General features: G+C 36.3%; 1 protein-coding gene across 1 annotated transcript in view; it reads left to right on the plus strand.

Moving 5' to 3' along the window:
• eys (eyes shut homolog) overlaps positions 1-19,676 on the plus strand; it is a 243,598-nt gene that overhangs the window by 48,965 nt on the left and 174,957 nt on the right. Inside the window, 5 exon segments of the mRNA XM_047816667.1 lie at positions 13,357-13,457; positions 16,161-16,253; positions 18,358-18,412; positions 18,881-19,002; positions 19,451-19,573. Of these exon segments, the coding sequence (XP_047672623.1) occupies positions 13,357-13,457; positions 16,161-16,253; positions 18,358-18,412; positions 18,881-19,002; positions 19,451-19,573 (494 nt within the window).

Here is a 19,676-nt window from a genome sequence, read left to right on the forward strand (position 1 = left end):
TTGTCTTGTCCTGCACTGTTTGCACCAGGTTGCACATTATGTGGCTAGGACTACTTACTTAAGTCCTTAGCCCTGTCTTTGTTTTATGTAGCACCTTGATCCTGGAGAAACGTTATCTCATTTCGCTATGTACTGCAACAGCTATATATGGTTGAATTGACAATAAAAGCTTCTTGACTTGAAGTCTTGACTTGATGTTTCTAATCATGCGTACCAGAAACTTATATCTTACTGGTAGAAAGCTGAAGCTCCCATTCCACCCCATCTTGTCAATAACCAAATTATAGACTAAGATGCAAACAACAAAGTGCAGAATGATGAAACATAAGATGTAAAGTAAAACGATTTAAAAGTTAATCTAAAGATTAAATGGGATGATGCCTTGTTTGATGATTTGGCACACAGCTTTGTGCAGAGAGGAATGTGTTTTTAAGGCGCACAGGAACCTCTCTGGTGCGAGTGATGAGTGGCTCATCAGTTGATTTTGTTTGCCCACTGCGATTTTATTTGATCTCTGTTAGCAAGTCTCTTCACTTTCGTATAGGCCAACAAAACCCAACAATACCATCCCTTATGCACTCGAGTACTTTCTATTCCAGACCTTATTTTTTAATTCCTAAATAGATGTGAACTGCATAATGATGTCTTTCATACTTCATATTAGTAGATATAACTGGGACAGTAAAGTGTAAACACATAGCCATAAAATCACCATGTTAAAGGGAAGGTGTATATATATATATATATATATATATATATATATATATATATATATATATATATATATATATATATATATATATATATTTGAGGGCTTTTATTTGTGTAGACAAATAAAGTAATGCATGAGCAGAAATGTATAATTTAACACTGGCTATTGCAAACAGAACAGCAATATACACTTTGCATACACACATACTGTATGATAAAGGACAATGTGTGTGAAAATTGTGCACTGGACAGAATCACAAGAACTTATTTTACCCTAACTTTAATAAACAAGACTTTTGGTATATATTTTAATTACACAAGCTGTGTTCTGCCTAGAATCTGACTTTATAGTTTGACATACAAACAAATCAGAGGAACCCACAAGCTCCTGCTGTTAGGTTCCTGTCAAAACAAAAACCCCTATCCTTAATCTTTCTTTCCTCTTCTAGTCTTATATTTTCTTTCACTGTAAATCATTTCTTTTCTATCTCACAGTTCTTCTCTCCGCTGACTGGCTGCCAGTTCCTGTCAGACATCTTTTGAGCCTTAAGTTAGCTTTTTAAGATATCTGTTCTAATGTATGAAATATGCATACAAATTTACCACCAGATCCATCCTGACCATGACATGGTGCAGACTGTGCACTATTACTGGACCTCCAGAGTAATATGTATATGATTGTTTGTTTTCAAAGTGACACATTAATTGCTCTAAAACCAGAAACAATCACAATATTACTTTAATTGAGTCAAGTCAAGTCACCTTTATCGTCACATCACCACAGCACATGTGCCATGGTGAGTGAAATTCTTGGGAGCGAGCTCCAGAAATTGCAGAACCATTTACATACAGTAGTTAAGAAACAGAAATTAGAACAATTTACAAACAGGTTAAACAAATGTGCAAAATGCTTAGTACCAGTTCAAATGTGCAAATGCGGAAAATGTGGAAAAGATGCAATGTGCTCATACATACTGTAGTCAGTACACACAGTGTACTACTAGACATATTTACAATGCACTACACTATATACTATAATACCTATAATACATCATATACGGTATGAATTATATATATATATATATATATATATATATATATATATATATATATATATATATATATATATATATATATATATATGAAATAATAAATTCCTTTGAAGGTTTAGTCAGAGAAGAAAAAAAAGAATTTAAAAAAAAAAACAAAAAAAAAAACTTTAACACAGTGCTGCAACTGTTAGGTGAAAGGAAACACTGAAATGTGTTGCCAGGCTGCCTATCATGCATTCTAACAGAGAAGTCGTGGACCAGTTAACATAGTTGTCTCTGGTGCTGGACTTTGGACACGCCTGCTCAACAGGATCCACTGTACATGCAATGTGCTCAATATCTCATACATGCTAAGGGAGTTAATCTCCCACCCCAGGGGACAAACATACATCAGCGAATCAGTGTAAGATTTCCTGTGCTTGTTAAAAATACTTCATGTAAACCTGACATGAAAGAAAACAGATGACCTCTCAGATTAGGTTTTTAGCTGGTGTGAGTGATCTGTGATTATTATCAATGCGGAGTTATCAAATATGCCAGGAAATGGTGAGCTGCTTTACTGGCATAGACACACCTTTGCCACTTATCTAACAGAAAGGGAGTGAAACATAATATTCTGATAACTGAAAATATATCTCGCTTCTAATATAGCTCTCTCCAAAGCTTTCATTTAGGAAGGATTAAAAAACAACAACATATAACTACTGCTTGCAGGTTTTACAGCATTTGGCATTAGGTCTACCTATGAACTCATCATTGTCCTCTGCAAATGATTCAAAATGATCAAAACTTGTTTTTAACCTGCCTAAGTTCTCATACACCATCCCACTGCTGCGAGCCCTCCACTTGCATGCAGTTGCTGCACGCATCAGATTCAAAACACTGATGCTTTCCTACAAAGCCAAAAGTGGACCAGCTCCCTCTTACCTCAAAGCCCTCATCACTCTTCGCACTGCACATCACACCCTCAGATCTACCAGCACTGCTCAACTGGTTCCACCATCTCTCAGGGTAAGAGATAAGTATAATACAAGACTCTTTTCTGTTCTGGCAAAAAGGTGGTGGAATGAACTTCCCCTAGAGGTCCGGACAGCTGAGTCACTGGCTGTTTTCAAACGACGGTCGAAGACCTACTTATTTATGAAACACTTCAACTAGCACTTTCTTTCCTGTTTGTTGTTTGTGTGTATTTAAAAAAAAACTTTGAACAGTCTTTTAGGCTAATGGTAGGCTAATGGTCTGTAACCTAGTGAACCAGAGTTAAAAGCACTTTTGTACGTCACTCTGGATAAGGGCATCTACCACATGCTGCAAATGTAAATGTAAGCAATAAATTCCACGGTGCCGTAATGTAATGTGTGGCAATAATAGAGATTTCTTCTTCATATACCAGTATATATATATATATATATATATATATATATATATATATATATATATATGTGTGTGTGTGTGTGTGTGTGTGTGTATATATATATATATATATATAATTTAATATTAATTAATTATATTATTTTAATATTTAATATATATATATATATATATATATATACTTGAATAAAATGCAATCTAATAATGCTAATTATGCATCTAGGATGTGCCATACAATGATTATTAGATTTCACCATTAATTACACTTCTGACCTTGGATATTACATTAGTTTCCGTTAATATTGAATAAACATGCAACTCTCTACCCCCCCCCGGCATGACACAGATGTTTGTACACACAAATATATATATATATATATATATATATATATATATATATATATATATATATATATAGAGAGAGAGAGAGAGAGAGAGAGAGAGAGAGAGAGAGAGAGAGATAGAGAGAGAGAGAGAGAGAAGAAGAATAGTAAGAATAGTGAGAATAATAATAATGCATGTATATTTAAATCTATACCACAGAACAGATAGCACACTGTAGACACACTGCACTGTAGAGCACACAGTATGACAGAATGCAAATGAGTCATTGGCTGTGTGCAAAAGCAAGGCAGAAAAGATTTTTGTTGTTGAGTTTTTAAATAGGGAAGAGAGGCACTGGCATGGATATAGAAGGAAAGAGAGAAAAAGAAAGGCCCTATCTCCTACAGTGCAGACTTTAGCAGCTGTGGCTGAAGGGAAGGAACAGTTTGTATTTTATACAGTATATGGAACAGAGCCAGTATAACTTTTCAAGTGAGGTGGTGATATTTTCCAGTGGTCTGTTGTGATGAAAATATAAATTTCTGATTATTTGTGACCCAGATCTGACAGCAACAAGTGACTAATAGTGTTGTGGTTGATTACCTTCAGTTTGGTGTATGTCACATTATAAAATGATCAGAAAAGCTAACTGGGAACATTCTCAGAATCTACTGTGGAGCAAGACCACAGTCCTGATATGAAACAACTGGTTGTGTTACTGCTTTGGTTAAATTGTACTTAGATGATGAACTTGGCAAACCTGACTCCCAAGTACACCCAGAGCCCGCAGAGAGCCACATAAAATGGAACACCTTAAAGTTTTAATTGATTTTTTTTTTGTTTGTTTCACCCTGAAGGGTCATACTCCCAGTGCACATAGATGGTCTTAATGCAAACGTTTCTGAAAAAGTTTCTTTAAAAAAGTCCTATTCATATCTGTTTTTTTTTTATTCATTTAGTAAACAATAAGTAATATGTATGAATCAATACACTTCAGTCATAATTCGATTCGATTCACTATACTGGCTTATCGATTCAGGATTTAGTTCGATACTCAGAAGATCGTAAACAGATTTTGAATGAAGAAAAAAAATCTACAACTGAGGTTTGGCATTGTAAACAAAATGTACATCATGTTCACCATATCCTAAAAATAAATAAATAATTAAATCGAAAATTCTCTCAAAAACAAAGTCTCTAACCTGGGGAAAATAATCGATTGAAACGTGATGAGCTCTGTAGCAGCACCTGAGGTATCATTTCAAGCAGAAATGGAGCTCTAAAGTCGACTAAAATGCCTCGAACCTCAGGCTCTGTACATCACATCAGTGTCGAACTGGGGTCATTTGAAAAGCTATAGAAAAGCTCTTTTTAACTGATCAAATGTAGTCAGTCACAGCATGTCAGTCACAATTTGGACCATTGTGCACGTTATATATTTTATTGGCTGCACAGAATGGGACCTCTGGTGTTCAAACTGGGCAACTGTATTAGGTACTTAATTAATTAATATGCTAATTGTCATGATGTGAAGTTTTTGCAATGTGATGCATCACCTCACAACGTATCGTTACAACCCTACATTATTCCTATATCCCAGTCATACCATATAACTATTCCTGCTTTACATTTTTGAGAAATCTACATTCACACATATCTTTTGCTTTAAAATTGCATGAAATTATGCCTTCCATTTTATTACAATTTATCTATTCATTCTGTACACCGCTTATCCTACTGGGTCTTGGGGAACCTGGAGCCTATCCCAGGAGACTCGGGGCAAGGCAGGGTAGACCCTGAACCGGATGCCAGTTTGTTGCAGGGAATGTGAATTACATCTTACTTTATTACCTTTACAAGAAGGGGAATTAGAGTTTAATGGTTTATGTGTAGCAGCTGGAGAACAGCTTAAGTGTAAATGCAAATTAATGTTGTGTATTTATTTCACGCATTATGAACCATATCCTGTACATAGCAGTGGTAAGATCTTTGCATTTGGCTTTAGGTATACTAGCTTAATTGTGTTAAATCTTGTGTTAAGGTGCTCACTGAGGCCATTGCAAGCATTTTTTGGTGGAATAGCCATAGATATGTGCAGTGCTCCAGTGTTTTCTGGAGAATAAAAGTAACTTGCTGCCTTGGGTTGGGTCAGCGAGTCCCATTTGGATAAGACTGCACAGTAAGTATGACATTCCTTCATGCAACATTAACCTCCCAGTGAATTGCACGAGCAATTAGTTATTAAATACTGCTCCCATGATTTGACTGAAGCATGTTTTGCGTGTTGGTGACTTCCACCAAAGAAAGTTTAATCAGCATATAAGCAGTTTAAATCATTATGATTTAATGTTATATTTCTCAGATGATTTTTTTTTAGCTATAGATAATCTTTTTATGTGTAGCTGCAAGCAGGGTAGTGGCAGTAAATTGGCTTTGGACGTATTTAATGAGGTTTAAGGGGTCATAAGTGTTTTTACATTTGTTTGACTCGTTGTGCGATCCTATTTCTTTATTTGTAACACACAAAAGCAATGAATATATGTTCTAATTTATTCAGTTGTCAAGCAACATGCGTTAGTTGATATTGTTGTGCAGACATTAGTGGTGCAGAATATTATTTACATTGGTTAGCTGTTTATATTTATAGAAGTTTATAACAGAAATAGACAGTCGATGCACTCATCCATCAGCTGCTCACAGTTAGTGACTCTGCTAAACCAGACAAATGTGATATGGATCAGATCATCCAGACCAATCCTCTGAGGCAAAGATGAGCCTATTAACATACCGGCAGCACAAAGAGCTTGTGAGAAGGAATCAATGGCATCATAAATTTCCAAGTCAAAAAGGTGGCTCTACCTAATAAAATATAAAGCAGCCATAACAGCATTTAATTCTGAAAATATTTTATAGCCTGGCTAACAAGCCTTAGGGAAATTTGTCATCAAAGTTAATTAACGAATGCATATTCATATACGATGAGAGATGTCCATATAGGCTTTAAAAGTAAGACCTTATTATGCAAGTGAACACTTAAAATAGTCTGGGATTTATTTATTTATTTATTTATTTATTTATTTATTTATTTATTTATTTATTTATTTATTTATTTATAATTCATCAAGATCTGGCATGACTGGATGTCCCCAATTTAATCATCAGCTCTTTTGCATCCTCCAGTTTCCTTCCACCTCCAAAATATATCCATGTATTTGGGTTGTTTATGTAAAATAGCCGCTAAATGTGACCCAAATCATCTGTTCTTATTAGCTATAACCTCAGCATAGTGGCATAGGAGTTCCTATTTGTGTAGACACTGGAGAAATCAAAGAAATAGGCTGGTAATTTTATTGAGCACTCCAAAGAATGAGAAGCAATTTAATTTCTATTAGCTAAAAACACTTTAACAACAATAAGCTTTGTATTAACAAAGAAGCCAAGCTGACAAGAGACATTCTGTCTGAAAAGTTTTGTGCTGTTCTTTGCCCAAAAGTTTCTGGCTTCTGCATTTTATTAACCGAGGAAGTAAAAAAAATACTACAGCACCAACACTATGATGACTGCATTCAGAAAGTACTCAAAACCTTTTCTACATTTTCTACACTTTAAATTGATTAAATGATTTTTTTTTTCTAATCAATCTGCAATACACTATAATGACAGAAATTTAAAAGGGTTATTTTATTTATTTCAATTTCAATTTTATGTTAAATAGCAGCACACACGTATTAAGACACTTTGATATACTGAAATTGAGTTCATAGTGTTTTCAGTTCAGATGTTTCCCAGTTAACCAAAGTTAACCTCTAATAAATTCAGGTAAATGAGATGATTTAAAAAACATACATCTGTCTAAATAGAGATTCACAGGTGATGATAATATAAGCCATAAGGTTAAGGCAAATGCCAGTAGACAGGATTGTGTTAGGCACAGCTCTGAGTAATAGACACAGTGGCCTGTCTTAGAGCTGTCCATTTGGCACAATTGAAAGAATTGTATTTTCCAAAAGAGGTACAGTACTCTCTCTGAGTTCTATCAATCAGAATGAAAGTCAATGGGTTAGGGTTACTCCTCAATAAAGAGCTTATGATTGCTCATTTAGTGTTTTGATAAAGTACACAATGAAAATGATTCTCTATTTCTATTTTCTCTATTAGCATTTGCTAAAAGTTAGACCTGAAGAAAACAAATCATTGCTCATCACATAATTCCATTCCTTTGTTAAAGATGTTAGTGGAAGCTTTTTATTACGAGGGTTTAATTTTTTATTTTTTTCCTCATTTTAGAGTGCCCATTGTTCGCATTGAATTTTTTTGTCATGTCAAACTCTATAGCGGTTGGTAATGGCTCATATGGAAGCAGACAATCAGGGATAAGAATTTGTAGTTCACTTTGGAGGCAACTTACAGTACACTGCATCATGGCATTGGCCCTATGTGAACACTCCTGTGAATCCGGCGTCTCAAGCATGTGTGGGAACAAGAAAAATTCCATAGGCCAATGTGAGGTCAGGTGATGTAGCTGCATCTAGCAAAGCAAAACATCTATCTAAAGAGCATCACGGAATCCCAAGCTTCATTTGTCTGTGTTGATTGTTTGTCTATTTTGTGCATCCGTTGTGTGTTTATTCAATAAAATGGCTAGCAATTAATATAGAATATTTGTGCACATGATCATTATGTCAGAAGTCAATCCTTAAGGGGGCATCTTATCAATGTAAAAGCCCAGTTCCTACCAAGCTTTCATTATGCATTATGAATGATACATCTCAGGTGTCTTGGTGGCTCAGATTATGGGGATTACAGGTGGAGTTGGCAGAGCGTAAGCTTGATATCTCAGTCGACTCGGAGGGTCCTGCTCTGGATTCTTGCTTGCAAGATATCTCTAACATTCATCATTGTCATATTGGAGGAAACGCACCTTACCTTCCAAGCTCTGAACAGTGACAACTAGCTCGGTCTGTAAGGTGTAGGTGGCAGCAAGCCAGGCTAGTGCATCCCTCTATTCCATGGCAATTCTGAAGGCCTTACAGGTTGACCTGTTCGAGGACTTGAATCAAAGTAAGATTAGAATTAGAAGGCAGTATTAAACTCTGCTGGACAACAGATTTAGCCCTGCTTGCCATTAAGCAAATGACCGGCACCATTAGCCATTCCAGTGCTACAATGGTTGTCACATAGAGGCATCTGTGGCTCATCCTTTAGGGTATTTAGGAGAAGGACAAAGCCTTCCTCCTTGATTAACTGATTTTGAAACCAGATATTACTGAGAAGAGCAGTAGGCCAGGAAAGATGGTGGCTGGGCAGTGCATACAAACCCCATTATTTAATTGGAGGTGCTGTCTAAGCATCCTGATCTCCACAACAGTGGCTAAAATGAAGACCTGACATTGCAAGAGCAGGTCCCTGAGGGTGGGACTGAGTACACCATTGTATATCTACAGTAACCCCACTCAACACCTTCAGGTGTGCTTCTGCCAAACCTGCCACATCTGGTAATTTGGGAGATGGAATTTCATTGTCCCTTAGGCAAAGGGGCAATAGAATATATCCCTTCCTTAGAGGGAGTCAGGATTCAACAGGCAGATCTGCATGCTCTGAACCACTCTGTGGAGACACCGGAGTACTGAATTAGGTTGCTGATTGGCTCAACCGTGCTGGTTGAAAGGGTTTGCACCACTGCATTGAGATGTCATGCTTGACGCATCAGCAGGTGTTTGTGTTTCAGATGAAGCTCAAGGAGAGTGTGCTGTCTCCCACTCAGAGAACCACTTTTCTAGATGAAGTTTGGGATTCAACCATGATTCAAGTGCAATTGTCTCAGCATATGTAGATTTTCTCCTCGCTTCTGTGAGTAACATCAAGATAGGCCAAGAGTCCTCAGTCTCAGAGGCTGTTGGGTCTCATAGTAGCAGCCACTGATATTACAGTATATAAGGGTTATGCACCAAGGGCTTTTTCCATCAAAGGTACAGCCAGGTAAAAGTGGACTTGTTCACCTCAAAGGAGTCAACCCACTGGTTTGTCCTCAAAGCTCCAGCTCCATTATGGCTGGACAGCATGGTGCAGATATCGCTAGCTCTTTTTCAGTATGCCTCTCCTCTGATATCTCAAGCTCTATCAAGGGTTTGCCAAGACAGAGTCCACCTTTTAGTCATGCTGCCCTAATGGTCAGCCAGGTTCTTGGACCTGATGTCTCTCTTAGTTGGAACTCCTTGGGACATTTATGTCCCGAAAGAACTCCAGAAGTTAATTTATGTCCCCTGGTCAAAGATTTGGAACGTTTGGGTCTGGCCCCTGAGGGGCACCAGCACATAGATTCTGCTCTCCTAACTAAAGTTGTTGAGACAATTCTGAGTTCCATAGCCACCTCTACTGTACTGTATCAACAACATACAGTAAAAGAATCCCTGTGTTAGTTCACCTAATGTTAAATCAGTTCTCAGGGTTTGTTTGAAAGTGTACTAAAAATGGGATAAAACACCGCAGGATTTGACTCATCCATGGTAAATGCAAAAATTGCATATGTGAAAGTGCCCATTAGAAACATTTTAATATGATGAAGAAATTAAGCAAGATGAAAACACCATTTTGCCATATATCATTATTCACCACAACACCTCACCCAATGATATCATCATCTCTGACAGAAAAAATGGTCTTACAGTGGTCCATGCCACCATATCAATAACCATACCTTCATTACTCAAGTTCTACTTATTCTATAACATACATCAAAATGAGAGATGTTAGTGATTTCTTATGTAAATTAAATTGTCTAAGGCAGCTTTCTCAAGGACAAGTCACAAGCTACAGTATGTCTTTCATTAATGTCACCTGACTTTAAGGCAACATACATGTAGCAGGGATGTTTTGAGGGTTGGGCTGTCACAGAAATAAGCTTTTGGGGCGTGCATTGCTGTTCATCATTTTTTAATACATTCCTGCAATGCATTATTGTAAAGGTCTTACTTTTATATGTATTTAGGCCTTACGTGTAAAAGTGATATGAGTATTCTTGTGGGGTAAGTTACACATTTTCAGCTTTGTGCTATGCAACTGCTTGAGGCAATTTTTGGCATTTCCACTGAACCAAAGAATTCAGTAGCACCACATAGTCCATGGTCACCTCCTTTAAACATAGCTTAAACAAATAATAAGAAAATAACTTTTTTCCTTCTCTGTCGTCAAAAATTAAAAATTGGCCAAAGTCATACAGTAGGTCAGAAAGAGACACTTCTCATACATCTCTTTGATTCAAACTCAATACTGTTTATGTAAACTGAATTAAGAAATCTCTTAGAAATATGCAAATTTGTAATGTTTCAGGTACGATTATCATCAATTATCATATTGATATGAATATATTCTTTGGCATTAAATCCTCATTCTGCACAGTTTAACCAACCCCGCTGGCTATGTTTTGGGTATGAATGTACTGTGTTAAAAATGAAAAAAGAAGAAGAAGAAGAAGAAGAAGAAGAAGAAGAAGAAGAAGAAGAAGAAGAAGAAGAAGAAGAAGAAGAAGAAGAAGAAGACAAAATGTAATTTCATTATAAACACTCTGTGTTTATTGCATCTTGTATCCCCAAACACTGTGACTATTTTTTATGAATTCAAACCGAATGAAATGGAACTCATTGTTAGACTGCTTTGCTGAGAACATGGGATTAGTCATTTCACTAATACCTTGCAGGCTCTTGTTTAGATTGTTACTTATGAATGATGGTGGGATAGTTTTGTAGGAGTTCATGTATCTTCTCTACAAACTTCATTGGGCCTCCAGAAGGAAAGACTATGGAGCGTGGTTTTGTGAGCTGATTTAGAAAGAACATTTATACAAATAGTTTAAAGCATGTTTTCATATAAACAGTGTTTGTTTGAATCAGCCCATGCATTTGTGCTTTCGGTGTATTGAGCAGAAAGACCATACATACTGTAGCACTTTGACTTCTAAATGACCTCCTGCATGGCTGGTTTGCACTGAACTTTTTAATTATTTATATACATGTAGCTCAGACGATGTTCTTCTTGCTTTATTGCCTTCTTTGATTTCTACTTGAGCTTGCTTTAGATTAGTTTATCTACTAATCTAAAGTTACTGATCGATGAACGAAAGAGCTTTACAATTATTTCTTTTTTGTGCTTTTGGGATTTTAAATGAACAAACCTAAAGCATTCATTTCATTGTGCAATCATTCTTCATGACTATTTTCAATTACAATTATAATAATAATTCTATCCAATTAACACAAATAAACCTTTCTGATACATTTCATTGAGTGTGGCCTAAAATGGCTCTAACACACAGAGATCGCGTTGTTGTTTACCTCTGAGACAGACATGTGAATGTCGAGTGCTATTGTTGGTGCATGGTTTATGTGCAATGGCTGTTTTCATCAATGAGACCTTCATGCCAGTTGATAAAGTGAGAGCAATTGATGACAAAGTGAGATTATTTGTGCTGACCTTGGCTCAGTGTACCATTAGTCTGGTCAAATTAAGAACTGATGAAGCACCAGTGCCTCAGTGTGGTTGGCTACTGGCCAAGGGATGCATATTGTAAATAACTATAAACACAGTTTATTGATCCTGTCAAAAAAATCATACTATTGTAGTCATAAGGCTGATTGTTTGACAGATAGGGAACATCAGTCATGTGTGTGTGTGTGTGTGTGTGTGTGTGTGTGTGTGTGTGTGTGTGTGTGTGTGTGTGTGTGTGTGTGTGTGTGTTTGTGTGTATATGCCTCCTCTTTTCTGTCTTTTATCTGTCCTTGGCTGGACTTGTCATCTATTTAAAGGCAAAGATGAGAGCAGGTAGGTCTGATCTGTATAAAACATGATTAAATGATTCAGTGTGCAAAGGCAGCTTATGCCCACATAGTTCTTTGAATTAGTAACAGAGCTTTCAAGCTGATTTTGAGTAGAAAACAAAGTCATACAAATCGTAATTGGCTGTGGGATTCAAGTAACTGAAGGGACACCGTTAATGATCCGTTTCTGTGTATGCAGCCATTGACGGCCAGATAAATCAACACTGATGCAAATCGATTGTCATGTCCTACTGTCAGCCTTTACTTTTTTGAGCCCCTGATACATATAGCTAAGGAAATTAAAGTAATAGATTGGTTGACATTTTTGGGGAACTAACCGAGCTTTTTTTGATAATATACGAATATTATAAACTCAGATTAATAACATTATTAGCACACAAGCATGTTAATAATTGCATTTGCTAATGTCTCCTGATAAATCTGTATTGCTTCTTAACCCACACTCACTCACTGCAATATACACAGACCACAGTGCAATTTACCTTAAGTCATTTACATCATTAAATCTAGAGGGGAAAATAAATCCTTGCCATTTGCCAATAATTTCTTGGCTCAACCAATGCTTCTACCTGCAAGACATAATGCTGATTAAGGCTTGATTGCAGACAGGGACTGTTATGCATTATTAATGAAGTCAAGATAATTGTCAAATTTTATGACATGGCGAAAGGGGGAAATTGGTTCCATGGTCAGCTTGAGGAATGATGAGAATTTGTCCTGCACCAATGACACTGATAGCCTGGCATTAGTCACGGCACTCCCATAGCCACCGCTGCCCGTGAAAGAGCTAATGATAGTCATTTTATAGCATGACCATGCGTTGGAACGCATTTATGGGAGAATAAAATTTTGACCCTTTTCTTCACATCTTAATTTGAAGAATAAAATAAATAAAAATAAATTCTTCACGTTTAACAAACAAGAGCCAGCAAAATATCATAGCAGCTAATTCTGAAATTGCCTAGCATAACTATAGCATAAAACATTGTTTTTTTCTCTCTGGAAGCTGAGAACACGTGTTTTTACTGGAACACGGGTTTCTAGAATGATCTTGGGAAATAAATGACTGGTTTCTGCATTAGAAATTCCACCTGTGTTGACCTACCAGGGGATTATGTATGCGTCTGCCCCAAGGGATTCGCTGGTGAGTGTTGATGCAATCAGTGTCTGATTATTCCAATTTTCTTGTTACATAATGTTCATCTAAACTGCTTATTGGGGTACCAAGGTCCATGCATACCAATGAAAAATGACCTAATGCACGCTACTAAATTTAAAGTGGGGAGGAACAGTGTACTAGTAATCACATAACTGCATTATAAATGGAAATTCACAAATTATATAATTAAATCCAGGGCAAAGTTCACATTTTCAGAGTTTGGCCATGTTTTCATGACCATGTTTTCTGAAACAGAACAATTACCATTCAATTACTTTTACACACACATGTTCAATAACGACATGGTCGTCTGTTTTTGTACATTCCTTGCTACAAGTTTCAGTACAGGTATGTGTTTAAGCTGAAATGTTGGCTTTAAAGCTTAGTCAATTCAATTCAATTCAATTTATTTCTATAGTGCTTTTAACATTTCCCATTGTCTCAAAGCAGCTTTACAGAAGTATGGAAACATAAATAAATATACAATATTAATATTAATAATAATATTAATCTTTATTATTATTATTATTATTATTATTATTATTGTTATTACTATTATTATTGTTAATAATAATAGTAATAACACTAATAATAATAATAATAATAATAATAATAATAATAATAATAATAATAATAATAATAATAATAATAAAAGTTTAAAATTAATCTACATATTTAAATAATTAAAGTTTAAATATACTTTAGTGGCTTTGTGGTTAGCACGTTCACCTCACACCTCCAGGTTTGGGGGTTCAATTCCCGGCTCCACCTTGTGTGTGTGGAGTTTGCATGTTCTCCCTGTGCCTTGGGGGTTTCCGCCAGGTACTCCAGTTTCCAGTCCAAAGACATGCATGGTAGGTTGATTGGCATCTCTGGAAAATTGTGTGTGAGTGTGTGACCTGCGATGGGTTGGCACTCCGTCCAGGGTGTATCCTGTATCTGTCAGGAAGCAAATACATTAACTGTTAGCATGCCATACCTACAGTAAAACATGACAGTGACAGTGTGATCCCAATGGGGACCTGAGTTACTTGCTATCCTATGATTGAAGGAAGCATAAATTTCCCAGAATTATTAGTACCAGAATGTTCTTAAAGATAATGTTGGCCCAACTGTTTGTGACCTGAAGCAGGAGTGTTATAGGGTGATGCTGCAGGACGATTATCCCAAACAAAGAAGCATTTCAACTTCTAATTCCACTAGCAATTTTTTAGCAATTCCACTTCGGAAAAAGTCAAGTATTTGAGTGGCCTAGTAAAAGTCCTGGGTGATAATTTAACAGAATTTGAAAAGAGCTTTTCATTCTAAAAGACATGCAAATCTGTCAGAATTAAAGCAGTTCTACAATGAAGAGTGGGTCAAGATTCCTCCTCAGAGATGTGCAAGGCTCACATCAAATTATAGGAAGCATTTAGCTGCAGTAATTGCTGCTAAGCATGGTGTAGATATTAGACTTTAATTATGTTAAATAAGCAGGCTCTTTAATGCTGTTTGCATTAATGCATTAAAATGCTCAAATCTAAGTATGGCCAAATGTGGACAAGTGACCATCCAACACTATAAACATTAACATTGATTTTGTTCCCTTTTTGCTGTTATAATAACCTCTACACATCTGGGAAGGCTTTCTCATAAATTTTGGAACATGGCTTTGGGCATTTGTGCACATACAGCCACAAGTGATCAGACACTATGAGAAGGCCTGGTGTGGAGTCAACTGTTTTCCACACATGGAAGTGAAGATCAGGTGCGCATGGAATTTGGCCTTGAAGAAAATGTTCATGCATGTACAACAGCCAGCATACAGTTGAGGACAAAAGATAGCATAAACCTAGCATAAAGTTGTTCAAATACAGTTTTACAGTACAATAAAACATATTTCGTGTTATTTCAGCCAATCTCTTGGCATAGCTTTTTCAATTCAGTACACATATGGTCTATGAGATACAAGGCAGTGCTTTTGCATTGACCACTACAGGAATTTCACTTTTGAGGTACTGTATGTGTAGGAACACTGTCCTATGGAAAAACCCTGTTGGTACCGATTTTAAACTTTCTGCCTGACATCTTGCTCTAGTGTTTCTAATGCTTCCTCATAATAATTCTATCTTCTGAAGTTCACCAGTAACTTTTTCAGGAAAAACACCCCCACATCACAGTTCTGCCATTCCAAGCTTCAAAGTTGTGGTTGTTCTTCCAATAATAGTATGGTATATTTTATTATTCTGTTCTATACTGTTCTTTTTCTTTATGTGCTACTAATCAATATTGCTGTACTTACTTTAGCCATATTTATTTACATAAATGTTCCTAAAACTCTTCAAGTTGAAAGTTTTAAGCTGCAAATAAAAGCTGCAGGGATGCTGTTTGGCTTTGGGTACCATTCCTGCTGACAAGATCTTGTTTAACGTTAACTTATTCCTTTCAAGATGTAAAGGGCTTGTTTGCTCATGATGGGTCTAAATCTAAGTCTAATGTTCTGTAAAACTTCTTTGTGAAATTGTCTGTTGTTTAAAACCATGGAACACAAAGTGGGGATCACCAAGGGTATGGGATGCATAACATAGAGGGGATGTGATTTTTCTATTAATATATACTAATAATAATACTTATAAAGTTGACTAAAGCTAACATTTCACTTTAAATATCAGTAAGTATAAATAAAGTTTTTACTTATTTTAACTTGTCTGTTTCTTTCAGAGAAGAAAGATGTAACTGAATGCACATCGCGGAGTGAAGCTTGTCAAAATAATGGCATTTGCTATATAGAGAATGGAGACTTTCATTGCAGATGCCCACCAGGTAAAAGGGTCCTTTGTATTCATTAACTAAAGAATAGAGCAAAAACCTTTCAGCTTAAGTGTATTAAAACATGAGTGTTTTGCCACTGATACCACAACAAGTTCCCAATGACTAAAATGTTTTCTCATTTATTAAAAGAACGACACATGACACTCATCACTCACTTATACTTAATGATGTGTGTATGTCCTCAAGTTCACGTTATCACATAAAATCGTTAGTTCCGGGCCACTAATTTGATTGGTTGATTTGTGTTTCAAGAGCCTTTATATTTCCTATAACAAACACTAGCTTTGCACAGTGTGTATCACTCTGCTTAGATTTGTTCACCACATTAAATCCCACTGTCTAGTTTGAACCAGTTACTGCATTAGTGTTAGTGACATCATCAGAAGGCAAAGCAAAAAATACATTTTATGAATATTACTTTTGAATGAATGATCATTACTTATGAAAGTTCATCAGGTTAAGGTAAAAAAGATGAAGAAACACCACTTTTGGCAGAAGGCCAATTACGTTACTGAAACATACTGTACTGTATATACAATTATAGCGCTAGCTATCTCCTGTTATTACTTACTTCTTTCATATTTGCTCTGCCAGTATAAATGTATCCTGAGGAAGCCATGCTCACTTCATAGCCGATGTGCTATTAGGGATATATTTCCACTAGCTGAACATAAATAAACAATACATTTATCCATATTATGTAAGAAATGTCATTTACAATATCGAACTTGCAGGTTATACTGAATGTCAGCATGCTGTGATTACCTATGGCACTTTAGCTGCAAGCTTGTACCTAAAGCAAAATAATAGCTGTGCTTGTATTCAGTACATAAGTAATAATGCTTAAAACTAGCAGATATAAACAGGAAGTTTTTCACTAGTCTTTAAGTTAGTAGAACACAAATAAAACCATCTTGTCATGTTAGTGAGAAACTTCTGTAAAAATCCTCTGCCGTGAAGGTTTCCCTGTTGCAGAAAACTTGATGAACTGTACGAAGTTCACAATGTTTCTGTCATTGCTTGCTTCTATTTATACAGCTAGCAATTATATTTCCAATACCAGCTTCTTTTATGTACACTTTCTTAGTTAATAAGACAAAAAATAAGCAGCTTATATTACAGAGAAACCAGAGTGCAAAGTGTAGAAGAATCACTCATGGCAGAAAAAAACTTGTGACTCTTCGAAACCACTGACACTGGAGACTAATTTCATAATCGCTAAATAAGTAGCAATGTTTAAACATAAATATATGTTTTCCTTTATTAAACTCAACACATTGTTATTAGTCTGTTACTAGTTTACTGTAAATCATCACCTGCCCATCACACCTACTGCATATACAGTATTTGTTGTTCCCAAAGTGCTGTCACAAAGCCGAAAGTACAATGACTTTGTGGAGTAGACATGTAGCCCCATAAGGACTTGGTGTGTTAAGGTTGGAGTGGAAAAACTGCAGTGTCCTGCACAAGCCATGATCCTCAACTCCAACAAACACTTCTGGGATGAACTGGAACACCAAATTCACTTCAGATCTGTGCCTGACTACATTAATGCTTTTGTGTCTGAATGATCACAAATCTCCAAAGCCACACTCTATACTGTATAGGAAAGACTTCCCTGAAGATTGGAGGTAATTCTAAAAGTAGAGTATACTGTAGTGTGATGGTGATACAGTGATTGAAAATGATCAGAATGTTATGAGTTCAAATCCCAAAGTCACCAATCTTCCCTGCTGTGCCGATGAGAAAGATCCTTAAACCCTCAACTGCTCAGCTGTATCCTGTCTTGGTTGTCATTTGCTTCGGATTAAAGAAAATATTAGAAATTAGAAAGAGCATATTAAAATAAACATAGCCGTGCTGTTATAAAAATCTAAACAACACCTTCTGAGCAATCAGACTCAAGAACTAAACAGTGTTATATAAGCTAAATGATGGAATTCTATTAGTTGGGGTTACTTAGAAAATTTGATTTATCTGCCATTGATATTCATTACGTCTGTAATTCTTTAAAATACTGTTTTTCGACCATAGCATTTGTAGGCATTCACCGTTCTCGCTTATTCACTGTTAATCCAATTTGTTTATACCACAGAGAACCAACAGACCTATACTGAAGTTAAAACCTCATTTGAGGAACACAGCAGAGTGTAACAGAGAATTATTTGCTTAAAAATAAATGTACTATTGCACCCTCGACATTTCCCTTGCACAGCAATTTAATAGTCTTGTGCCTCATTCATCAGTTTGATTATGCTTTTGGCTCAATGTAGGTAAATGCATAAAGTATCAGTAATGGCATGTGTCCAACAGCTGAGGATACAAAAAGTGATAGGAAAGCTACAGAAATTGCAAGCTTAAAAAAGCAAACATCACCTGTAGATGCTAATGTGACTCAAATGGGTGAAAGCTTTTAGGTTCTGGTTTGCATTCAGATTTATAAAGATAAATACCACCCACAGTCTGTCATTATTTATTAGCATTTTTAAAGCAGTCTTCTTTTAAACCTGGTGCTTTGGCCCGGACTCACACAGGATACAGAGCAGGTGACACTGCACCATGAATGCACTTCAACACAGTAAGAATACTGATGTTTTATCCATGTACCGCTTGACAAGTTCACCATGTGAACAACCGAGAGGCAGTTTCAAGTGTTTGTGCCTTCATAGCTGCATGGGGCAGCTGTGCGAAACTCCCATGAGGCACTATGTGAAGGGATCGTACTGCTGTGGATCAACGTGTGAATTTCCCAGAGGGTTTGCATGTGGAAGTGCATCTGCCATAAATATTTATTCTCACATTTTTCAGTCTGTAGTGACACATTGCCTGGTGTCTATATGCTCATGTGAAGTGCCCTTAATCTGATTGTCTGACAGGTTAACGGCAAATTAATAGAGCTTTGGACATGTTGTATGTCATTGCGTTAATGCTACATATAAAATGATCTAAACAGGAGCTGAATCTATTAGGATTCATATTATTAGGCCTCTGCTATTAATTTATTTTCTTTAAGGATTTAAGAATTATATAACATTCTAGGCTTTCATCAATTCGTTATGTTCTGGAGTATGTGTTTTGAAAAGGATACACGGTGGTCTTTTTAGGCTGCTGTGAATCTCAGATTATGTTCAGTTATTCACATTCAAAAGACAATCAAGACTTCATTTTTTCTTTTTCTTTTCTTTAAGGGTTAACTGGGCAATTTTGTGAGATCAACATTGATGACTGTGCCAATAAGCCCTGTGGAACAGTCAGCATCTGCAAAGATGGCATTTCTGCCTACCACTGTTTCTGCGCACCTGGATTTATTGGTACCTTAACTAGACAAGTTGGTTTATTCCCACTAATCTTTAGGGGAAAATCTCTGCTTAAATGTTACCTTTTCATCAGTTGGATAAGAATAACTGCACGTTT

This window comes from Tachysurus fulvidraco, chromosome 7 (genome assembly GCF_022655615.1).
Source record: "Tachysurus fulvidraco isolate hzauxx_2018 chromosome 7, HZAU_PFXX_2.0, whole genome shotgun sequence".
Lineage (NCBI taxonomy): Eukaryota > Metazoa > Chordata > Actinopteri > Siluriformes > Bagridae > Tachysurus > Tachysurus fulvidraco.